General features: G+C 37.8%; 1 protein-coding gene across 1 annotated transcript in view; it reads left to right on the forward strand.

The window, feature by feature from the left end:
• Positions 1 to 12,119, forward strand: part of LOC110174250 (mannosyl-oligosaccharide 1,2-alpha-mannosidase IA) — a 363,419-nt gene that overhangs the window by 342,473 nt on the left and 8,827 nt on the right. The window contains exon 9 of the mRNA XM_020940313.2: positions 673 to 892. Within this exon, the coding sequence (XP_020795972.1) occupies positions 673 to 892 (220 nt within the window). The remainder of the gene's footprint in view (positions 1 to 672; positions 893 to 12,119) is intronic.

Genomic DNA, 12,119 nt, shown 5'->3' on the forward strand with positions numbered 1-12,119 from the left:
AAACTTCTGGTCATTTCTAATTAGTTTTTGACATTTTATTATTAATACGCTAATTACCCTTGTGTGAAATTAATTATTGTATCCCGATTCAATATTTGCCCTTGTTGTGTATGCTGCTTGTCTCCATGGAGATGAAAAGTTACACAGTGTGCATTATTTGCCTGCACTGTTTATTTTAATTGTTTCACAGTATGACATTAAACAACTCTACTTTACATTTATTCAATTACACGTGGTTTTATAGCTCAAGTCTAGAAAAACAGCTAATTATCCTTGTGTGAAATGAATTATTGTAACCTGATTTAATGTTTGTCCTTGTGTTGTGTAGACTGTTTGTCTTCATTTCCATGGAGACAAGCAGAAAAGTTGCATAGTTTTAACTTTACATTATTTGCCTCAGAAAAACATACATTACAAATATCCAAACTAAATTACATGTATACTGATTAGCTCACTATTAAAGGTGTAACTTTTTGGTTGGGGGTTGTTTCTATGGATATGTCATTGCTTTGCCTGGAATGTTCCACAGTATAACATTAAACAGCTCTACCTTACATTTATTCAAATACAGGTGGTTTTATAGCTCAGAAATACTCAGAAAAACAGCTAATTCTCCTTGTGTGAAATGAACTACTGTATCCTGATTCAGTACTTTGCCTTTGTGTTGTGCAGGCGATCGAGGCTAACCTGGTGCAGAAGTCCCCAGGAGGCCTCACATACATGGCTGAGTGGAGGGGGGGTATCCTGGACCACAAGATGGGGCACCTGGCCTGCTTCTCTGGGGGCATGATCGGGATCGGGGCAGATGATGGACCACAGGAGAAGAGACAGCACTATCTGGACCTGGCAGCTGAGATCACACACACCTGCCATGAGAGCTACACACGGTCAGGTCAGTACAATTACAACTACAGCTGTAGTTCTGTGGGGGGAAAATCTCACAAGATCATTTTTCAGTCAATCACTGGATTTATATAGCACCGTTCAGCCAGACACCCAAAGCACTTTACATTACATTATTCATTCACACTCAGTGGTGGTAAGATACTATTATAGCCACAGCTGCCCTGGGGAAGACTAAAGGAAACAAGGCTTGCAAAACTGCACCATCAGCCCCTCCGACCACCACCAACACTCACACAACCCTTTCTTACAAGGCAATGTCGGTGAAGTGTCTTGTCTAAGGAAACAACAACAATTTTTATTTTTTTATTTAATTTTTTTTTTTTGCCACTGGTGCCCAACTGTAGCACCTGATATTTCCAACAGTCTCACATTTGTGTTCTAATCAGGCCCAGCTCTGTTTAGCTTTTGAGATCTGACGAGATGAGTCTTTGACAAGAAAGTATGGCCACAATTTTCCTGTGTGCTCATGTGTGGACAATCTTGTTGTTATTTGGTCGCGAGATTTTGTGCCACGACATCTTGTCCCCTTCCTGAAAATATCCTATATCTATTAGTTCATAACTAACCTTAGCTGGCGGCCATATTAACATTTGGAGAGTTAACACAAGAACAGACTGAAGCACTGTCACCTGCTCGCACTTACTTGTCTCTCTGTACTTTTTGACCCACACAAGTTGTGAGTCTGTGAAAGTCACTGAAATCCTGCTCAATCTTCTCTTTTTCTGGCATGTCAAGATCAGGGACAAACTGTTCCCTTGTTCCTCGTGGACCCGTCCCTCTGACACACTTACCTGTGAATGGCACTTTAACTGTCTGTAGTCGTCATTTTACAGCTCGTTAACGTCCCTCCAGTACTGCAGATAATTAATAATCCAGTATTATGCGTAATACTGTATATCAGAAGTTCATTAAAGTTGCACTGTGTAACTTTTCTGGTAGAGTTTCCGTCAAATGCTTTTCTCCATGGAGATGTTCTGCCTGAAATGTTTCATATTTTAAGTATGGTATTAAACCTTTCTATCATGGAGACCAAACCAGACCAGGTTACAGGTCAGATCTGTGGAGAGGCAACATCGCTCACAGTCAGATCACTGTTTCTCTAGGTACTTTTGAGCTTTAAAACCACTTGTACTTGAATAATGTAAGGTAAAGCTGTTAAATGTCATACTATGAACCATTCCAGACAAAGGCAATAACATCTGCATGGAGAAAGTATTTGACGGACCCTCCACCAGAAAAGTTACACAGTGCACCTTTAACTGCCAGTAGTTGTCATTTTCCAGCTCGTGTCTATCCAGTACTGCAGATAATTAATAATGCCGTATTATGCAGTAGATCAGAAGTTCATTAAAGTATTTAGATACTTTGCTTTGTGTATTGGGGCCATAATACTGTATGCCACTTGAGTTCAAACAAGTCCTGGCAATACACAGAATGAGAAAATTAGCAGTATAGGAGATGGTGAATTCACAGCGCTCGAGGCCTTCTCATTTAGCGGTGAATCAAAGGGAGAATGGCTTTTGGTGGCTTCATTCCGGCACAGACCACGAGCCTAATAAGAAGCAGCAAGAAATTAATGCTCTCGATTATTGTCTAACACTTCACAGCTCCAGGCAGGACCAAAGACACAGAGGTGATTAAAACCCATGATCACACAGCGTCGCAATGAAAAGAAAGAGTAGATGATGATATATGGTGTGGAAGAGTAAACAGTAGGATGGGAAAGGTAGGATTTAGAGAGGGTGTACCTTTGAAATGTGGTTAAACAGACTATATTATGCAAAATTGACTGAATGAGTGAGTGAATTTTAAGTTTTAAGTCATGTTATAATGTTGTTACCTCATTAAAAACATAGCTGGGGTTGTGTTTTGTTTCATTCACATGTGTTTCAGTAAGCTTTTATTATTAGGTTATCCACATCTTCAAAGCTCAAAATGCTCTGTTCCACTTTGTGATGCCATGAAGTGTTAGTTTTCAAGTTAACAGCTACCTTTTACCTTAAGACCGCGTTTACACTGAAACAAATCCGCTTATCACTGTATCACCGTATCAGAAATAATCTGCGTCCAGACACGTTGTTTCTGTATCTGCAATCAAAGCCTTCCCTGGCCACACAGTAACGTAAAACCACCTGAAACGCTAGTCACATCGTCATGACGTCCCTACATAACAGAGCAGTAAAAACAAGGAAGTCTGAAGTTGCAGTGGCTGATTTTGAGCCGAGGGAGATGGCAAGTGTAAATACAGTCTTTACTGGATTAACACTGGATTTTAAGACAAGCATGGCGGCTCAGAGTGAGGACTGCCTCGTTTCTGTGTCCGCAAGCCTTCCCTATCCACACAGCTTTGAGTATATTTGTTTACGTTTTACAGAAACGAAACTTAAAACAATGTGGCTAATTTGCATAAACTATGCGCTCAAAAAACAGCTCGCTATTGTGCGCTGATGCGCTTCTGTCAGACTAAAGGACACGACTCAGCGGATTATATGTGTTCATTCTGTGACAGACGGGTGTTCTGCTAATGATGAGTTTGTTCTGTTCTTCTATCATGTTGGAGATAGTTCATGTTAAACTTTTCAGAGATTATACGGTCTATGCGTACGATCATATGCATAGACCGTTTATATGAATGGACATATATTCTAGCTTCTTAGCATTTTTGCGCTGAATTAGCTACTTCACGGTGCATAGAACTACATCAGCGTATCAGCGTTTTCAGGCGTCCACACAGTGCTGGATCAGATCCATACTCAGATGAATATGTGGGAGCTGGCGGGACCAGATCGTTCCGTCTCTGTTTTCAATCGGATTAGTGTGGATGAACACTGCATCCGCAACAAAAACAACTCGAATACGTACTAGTGTGGACGGGGCCTAAATTCTATAGAGATTGGAAATTCCAAGGCTAAAATTATCCAAATGATTCCAGTGAAGGCATATGAAACTGAAAAACACAGTGAAGCACTTCCTGTATTAAGATATTATACTATTTAGTTTGAGAGAAGAACACAGCCTAAATATGCAGGGTTGGTACATTAAATAGGTGTGAACGAAACAAAACACAACACCAGGTATGTTTATGATGAACATGATGACTGAACATTATAACATCGATCAGAAAATAGTAATATGGGTCCTTTAAAAGACTATTCAAAAAGGATTCTGCTTAGAGATGTGAGAATACAAGAAAACACGTGTAAAACTGCAGCAGAATCCTCCGTTTTCTGGGGCTCTTGTTTGATGTTCTTGGCATATGTCCTGACTCTGAAAATAATCCTTTGCTAATTTTAAGCTTTTCGCCTCATTGATGTTAGGTGGGCTGTGAAAACTTATCCCCAAATGGAAAAATCTGAAAAAAAAAACTCTTTTCATCTTCTTGGGCAGGTTTCCAGTGCATGTCTTCAACAGCTTTCTCTGCACTTGCTAGAGCTTGCGATTAGGAGGTGCTTAGCAAATTTTGGATTAGCTGTTTAGTATGTGTGAGCAGTGTGCGTTCAAAGTGAGGTCCCTTCACTGTTGTTTTAAATAGTTTTATAGTTTAAAGATTTGCCTCTTTCTTTGGAAGTTCACAGATTTTCACAGCAGCAGTGGAAACAGGAAAAGAGCTGCTTTGTTAGTAAAAGTACACAAAGTAGTAGTAAAAGTAGTAAAGTGCTGTACTTAAGTTAAAATGAAAATAAGATATCTGTACTTTACTTGAATACATTTTACCATTTATAATACTTTTTACTTTTACTTCACTACATTTGAGAGCAGGTATCTGTACTTTTTAATCCACTACATTTTAAAAACAGAACTGAAAAGTAAAAGTATTTTTATTTTTAATTATCTGAGACTTGCTGAAAATGCTGAGTTTTTATTTTTAACATGTTCATAAGTTGAGCAACAAAAATACACAAATAAAAACAGCTACAAAAAGACAACAGATGTTTCTATTAAACAAAGTTCTGCACAAATCTTTATCAACATTACTACATTTAAAGTTTTATTAAATCTCAAAATCTGAATGAAATGCTTTTACTTGTTAATCTTTAAGTGCATTTTAAACGGGTACTTTAATACTTTACTTAAGATTTTTTTATGTGATACTTTTACTTTTACTTGCATATTTGTTTTGCTCCAGGATCTGTACTTTTAAGTAACAAACTCGAGTACTTCTTACACCACTAGATATAAGCATGTTGATGTATTTGTTTATTTCAGAGCCACATATTAATTAACATTTCTATAAATATACCAAAATGTGCCAAGAATTTTTTTAAAAAGCATAAAATGAGACAGTATTCATTGAGCAACTATTTACATTATTTCCACTACAAGACACAAGAGTCATCAACAACAGAACATACACACATTATAGAAAGTGTGACAGGTGTTGGTGTTTTTAATGCTTTTGGATGTGAGGTTCCATTCAAAGGTAGCGTAGGTATAAAAGGCTGTTTGATCAAATGAGTTCATTCTGAAGGGGATACTGCAGTCCCCTCTTTCTGATGTTGATGAATTGGCTGAGTGGATGCAATATTCGTTATATCTACTGATGCGCTCTTTTCAATAACTCTTTTTTTTCTAATGTTTTCAAATGCAGCTATTGAAATTCAAAACGTACCGTGCCTAATGCAAAGTGAAATTGAATTAGCATTATTATAATATGTCCTAAAGCACTGTGCGTAATACCGGAAATGCGCAGAAGCACTGGTCGATATTTTGTTTGGCCCAACCTACTGGCTAAAAATATTAAAAATCAGTTTGTAATAACACAAGGTTGGGGATGAGTTTCTGCAAAATTCTAATTGCAAAATTAATCGGCTCAAAATATCAGCAGATCTTATGGCCCCTTAAAGACGGCTCTCTTTAAATGTCAGTTTCTACTACTTTCTTCTCTCTTTATCGGAAGTGCCTTTCGTTTAGACGGTGACAGATTTTTTGGGGTTTAAAAACGCAAAAATTTGAAACCATCCTCCAGAGTGGAAAAGTTGAATACGCTCCATTGTAGCTTTTCCGTCTACACTGCCTAAGACTCAAAACTCAGTTTATGCCACATACATCCCCACCTATCGTCATCACCTAGCCGCCTGGCATGCATACCCAATTGAATTCCACACACTTTTGCGTCACCGTATGCACACAGATTTCCTCCCGAAAACACTCGTCTAAATGCGGAATAAAAAGTGAAGACACAACACCACTTTTGGATCTTCTGTTCAGACCATCGTCATATAAACGTAGCCTGATACTTAAGGATGCATTATATAACTTTTTTGGTGGATGCTTCGGTTCATGGAGGTGTTATTGCTTTGTCTGGAATGTCACAGTATAGTATTAAACCTTTCTATCACCATGGCGACCAAACCAGACCATTTGTGGAGAGCCGACTTCACTCACAGTCAGAATGCCTGATTTTCTAGGTATTTTTGAGCTATAAAACCACCTGCAATTCAATAAATGTATGGTAGATCTGTTTAAAGATATATTGTGGAACATTCTAAGCAGAGCAATGGCATATCCATAGAAACAAGAATCCTTTAAAGATGCACTGTGTAACTTTTCAGGCTGAGGGTCCGTAGTGTCTAGATGATGGTCACATAAATTTATAAATTGGATTATTTTATTTTATTTTAATTAGTAAGGACAGTGTACATTAATCAACATTTCTTTAAGTGTTCCAGAATTATCCAGAGGCTATTTTTCATCTGCAGTCCCTGGAGAGATGGTAAACATGGTCACAAGAGTTATACAAAAAAGTGCAATTGTACATACCAGTTCAATGAAAAGGCAGTAAGAATACAAACAGTCATTAACAGCCTTAACCACAATGTGCGCACCTAGAAATAACACACACACTAGATGACTGTGTTTGTATTTGAACCACAAAGCGTCCTTTTTACAAGAGCGTTTTTGTAGTTTTCTTCACAAAGTCAAATTTTTGAAATGTTCTGAATAGTTTTTTGAATGGCCTTGTGTGAAGAGTTTTGCAAAGTACGCAAAAAATGTATAAAAAGTTTCAGAAAACATGCCAATGCTACTGAAAAAAAGCTGTAAAGTGTTTTTTAAAAGTTAGTCGAAATCATTTTGAGCAGCCATTGTACCACTTTTAGACACACACACTCACACACACTTTTTCTGATTCAGTGGTTGGCGTTTTGCCTCGTGGAGTTTCTTCTACCGTAAAATAACCTAAAATCATCCATACTAATCACTCTATATAATTGCAGTAAAGCCCGTGTGACTGACTTGTTTTGACCAGTTCCCAATGAGACCTTTTAAGTGTATGGATTTAACCACAGCCATTTACATTAGCATGAATTATTTAGTGCAGAAACAGCAGGGGAGTTCAGCTGAATGCCCTCAAACCCGCAGACCAGAATTCTCCTCGAACCCTCTTATAAAAGCTCAAATGTAGAAAAAAATGGCTATTAAATATATTCCACTGATGGGCTGTAATTTAGAGGAGTCATGCGGTGCTTTACATCTGTAATAAAAAACGAATTATAGAGTGCTCAGTGGCAGAGGTTTGCATTTCCACCTGTCAATCACCCGGCAAAGACGTGCATGAGTTTGGTGAACTGGCAATTGTGGATTTTAATAATTTATGCGGGGTTTTTTTTGTTCATTTGAATTCAGTTGATTAAATCTTTAGTACAGTCTACAGTCATAATGTGAAAAGACCAGACTATTCCATTAAAGTCTATGTGACAAAAAACATTAACATATAATTTTTAAAAACCTTACCTAGTTTTGTCAAATATTTCTTTTTATTTTGGTACATAGAGGTAATTCCACAACTCTTTCCTAGAAACTGTACTGTAAACAAGGGCTATAAATCAAACTGAAAAATCCAACTTACTCAATAGATTTGTTAATTAATAATTAAATTGTGTTTTTTCCACATAAATTGTCCCTGCATTTCAGATGGAAGATTCTGTGTTGATGACATAGACAGAGAGGTTACATTTTGAATTCACCGGTACTTCCTGTATTTTTATAGCCTGATTCATCAGCTGGTTTCACTTCGTAGAAACCGTCTGGCCTCACAGCATTAGGATTTGTTTGTTCGATGGTAGGCAGATTTTTTTTTTTATTTAACCAATCGCTGCTATTTGGTTGTGACGTGTATATAATGCGCCAAATCCCAAATAAGAAAGAACTGCAACAACGTCTTTCCTCTTGATAAAATTCACCAAACGTTCTCTTTGTTCCGGCTTTAAATCCTCGATCTCGGGAATCGTTGCCAACACAGAATGTATGGCTTCGTCTACATCCATCTCGACCTCTTTGTTTACTGTTGTGTTGTACCACAAAAGGGACTCAGACAGGCGTTTGAGTTTGACGTTATGGCTTCACAGCTCATCGCAGACTGGCCGGTGCCAGGTCTAGAACTTCCAGGGTTCTTGCAAACTGCCTAGTGTATTTTGATTCCTGACCTAGTCGCTGGAGAGAAATTAAATTTAGTGGAGGCACTAGGTAGGTGACTAGTATTTTTCTAACTTTCTTCTCCAAGACATGGGTTTTTTCATGGTCATTGCAAAACTGATTGTTTAGAATCCAGAGAAACCGATGGCAAATAAGCTCTGTCAGTATTTTATGCTGATACTTTGGGCCAATTTTTATTATTTTCCCCAAATTACCTCATTAGAACTTTACTGAAACTCATCCACAACCTTGTTTTACTACAAAACAGTATAATAGAGAAGTGTAGTCACATTTAGTGCAGAGCCCTCTTCACACAAAACTACTTAAATAAAACTCATACTTATTGTTTAGGCAGGTCGTTGGGCTAAACTTGATATCGGCCTGTGCTGGGCATTTAAGGCCGATAACTGAATCACAAAAAAGGGCAAATATCGGCCCTGTCTCTCTACTTTCTTCTTAATTTTTTTGTCCACAAACTGCCACATAATTGATGTAAACCTATGATGACTATTCACCACAGCTATCATCGCACCAAATCAAATACATAGAAAAACATAAAAACTTCTCATATGCATTTTAACCTTGTTCATTGATGGTCTGGTATGGCTCTGTGTCATTGAGCTGTCCCCACTTACCCCCTCCGTTCATTTTTGTACTTTTTCTTTTCTAACTTTTATTATACTTATTAATTACAGCACATTTTGTTCTCTTTGCAAAAATAACCAACGAAAACTATACATTATCTTCGTATATGCTTTGAACTGAGAGACTTACAATATTTGTTTAGTTGCAATACAGAAATTTTAATTAAGAAACCACCCACAACAGTGCAGCTTCAGCTTGGAATTACACCCTCTTGAGAGCAGATATAAGATTTACACACGGTCCCTAAATTGTTGTTGGCAAATTAAGTCATGAATCGTCCTCTGTGAAAATAAACAGTATATCTTGAGTATAAAAACTACAGCTCCTGGCAGATGAATTCCTTATTAAAATATAACCCTGCTTTGAATAGCAAGTAGGTAACTTCATAGAGGACATCGGATGTTTCATTGTACTTTTTGTACTTTAATATGCATAATTATTCAAGCTTTCCTTTAGTTAGTGGCATTTCACTTTTTGGAAAACATTTTATTTTTATTGTAGTGTTTAAAGGTCCTATATTAATGCGTTATGGGAAAGTGTTCTTACAGGAGTTATTCGGACCATGAGTGAAGTAGTTGGTGCTTAAGAAATAAGACTGAACTGCTTTCATTTTGAGTTGGTAAAAATCAGTCAAGAAAACCCATGGACTCTGAGTTGTAATTATTAATGTGCACAACATTTTGTAGTCAGTTTTTTACCACACTCACAGGTGTATATCTGTGGTTATTTGGCATGAGCTTTGTTTTTGAGCTATTACCAGTCATATTCGGAAGTGGTGAACTGGCGATATACATTCACTCGTTGTGTGCAGTGGAACAGGTCTCAACAGTTTTATGTGTTCTGAATCTTTCACAGCAGTGATGAAACGTGTAGCCTGCGTCTGAAGTCCTAGATAAATGTGAATAAGAATGTAATGAATCTGAGCTCTTAACACGTTATGTCCTGTCTCCTGTCCGGCCCTTCAGTCAAACTTTAGGACCCTATGTGGCCCGCGAGCCAGAAAGTTTGCCCACCCCTGACTTAGTCTGTCTACATCTCCAAAGTTCTCACCTTGTGATGTCATGAAGCGGTATTTTTAAAATGAACAGCTACCTTTTAACTTTAGTTCAACAGAGAAGGTGCATGGAGTTTAAAAACACAGTGTAGCACTTTGTGTATTACCACATGACATCACAAGGTGGTACAGAGTAGGGGTGTGCAAAAATATCAATACATCGTATCGCTTAATATAATGATACAGTACTGATATCGTGGGCTGCTGTATGAATATATGGGCAAGAGTATTTTTTGGTATATTTTACCAAATTATTTTGTTACAGCCTTACAGTTTTGTAGCCAGGCTGGGGTCACGCCGCTCAATTTCATTTCCCTCCAGTGACTAGGTCAGGAATCAGAATACACTAGACGGTTTGCAAGTAACTCCGGGCAATCAGCAAAGAGCTGTGAAGCCATGACGTCAAACTCAAGCATCTGTCTGGGTCCCTTTTGTGGTACATCACAACAGTAAACAAAGAGGTCGAGATGGATGTAGACGAAGACATACATTCTGTGTTTGCAACGATTCCCAAGATCAAGGATTTAAAGCCGGAACAAAGAGAATGTTTGGTGAATTTTATCAAGGCGAAAGACGTTATTCTCCTTCTTCCTGTGGGATTTGGCACATTACATACGTCATGACCAAATAGCAGTGATTGGTTAAATAAAAAAAGTACCCACCTACCGTCGAGCAAATAAATCCTACTGCTGCGAGGCCCGGCGGTTTCCACAAAGTGAAACCTGCTGATGAATCAGGCTAACAGTTTTGTTGCTTGTTCAATGAAAACATATTCCTTGTTTTGATGATTTAAATGGATGTGTTTCATAATAACTTTGTACAAGAAGTGGTTCAACAAAGACTTTTATTCATTTAGCCTTTGTTTTTTATTGAACCGTATCGAATTGATTTGAATTATATTGTACTGAATCAAAAGTGCACTGTATCGAGATAGGTATCATATCATGGCCTATGTATCGAGGTATGTATCGTATCGACAACTTCTTAATGATACCCAGCCCTAGTACAGAGTATTTTCACTTTGAGAGACGAACGCTTGAAGATGCAGGGGTTGTGTGTAAAACATGTGTAAATGAAACAAACGCAACTCTAGGTCTGTCTGTGATGAAGAAACAACATTATAACATAGATCTAAAATAGTGCAGCACGGGCTCTTTAACTTACATTTATATTGACACTTGAAACCCACCATGACCTCAAAGAACCCCCTCCCTCCCACCAACGGACAATTTCCCAGAAGCCTCAGCAGCGGAATGGTCTGATAAAGGATGGAACCAAGTGTCCACTCACACACATGTAGTACACAGGAGCAGAGAGGAGTACAATTGTCAAGCATTCAAAGTGCGCTGCTAAATTTAAGATGTTGCTATGCCGATGCTCTCCCTCTGACCTCAGTGAAAACAGATCCCTTTGTACCATAGCATGAATAGAATTTCTTTGCTGCCAAGTTTAAAGTGAGGATGAAATGTAACAGAAGTAAGAAAAAAAGTATATAGAGAAAGACCAACTGTGGACAAAGTGCGTTAATAGAACCGTTGACAAGCATTGCACGGTGTTGGAAAAGTTTGCGATATGGCTGTTAAGAGCTGCATTTTTGATATTTTTGCTATGTTTTATGTTTTTTAACTCAGTAATTTCAGTTCTAATTAAGCATGAAATTACCTGTTTTAATGTATTACTGAAACTAATTTTGGATTTGTAAGGAAAATAATTAAAGGTCCTATGGTACGCAAAAGTTACTCTTTAGCTTTAAGAAATATTAGAACACTGTTACCTCTTCAAAAACTGACCTGGAGCTGTGTTTTGTTTCATTGACACGTGTTTGAGTAATCTTGGTTTATTAGTCTGTCTTCATCTCCAAAGCTCAAAATGCTCTGTTCCACCTTGTGATGTCATAAAGTGGTAGTTTTCAGATTACCAGCTACCCTTCGCCATAGTGCATTTTTTCTTTTCTTTTTTTTCAGATGGAGAACCTTGGTATTATTGTGATATAGTTTGTTACCGTAGTGATAATTCCATCAGCCAATTTTGCAGTATCATTACTTATACATTATGAAGCTCGACCATTGACCTTGTGTAACCTTCGTTATTAAGACTATAA

This window comes from Boleophthalmus pectinirostris, unplaced genomic scaffold (genome assembly GCF_026225935.1).
Source record: "Boleophthalmus pectinirostris isolate CB_2022bp ecotype Guang Dong unplaced genomic scaffold, ASM2622593v1 HiC_scaffold_6, whole genome shotgun sequence".
Classification (NCBI taxonomy): Eukaryota; Metazoa; Chordata; class Actinopteri; order Gobiiformes; family Gobiidae; genus Boleophthalmus; species Boleophthalmus pectinirostris.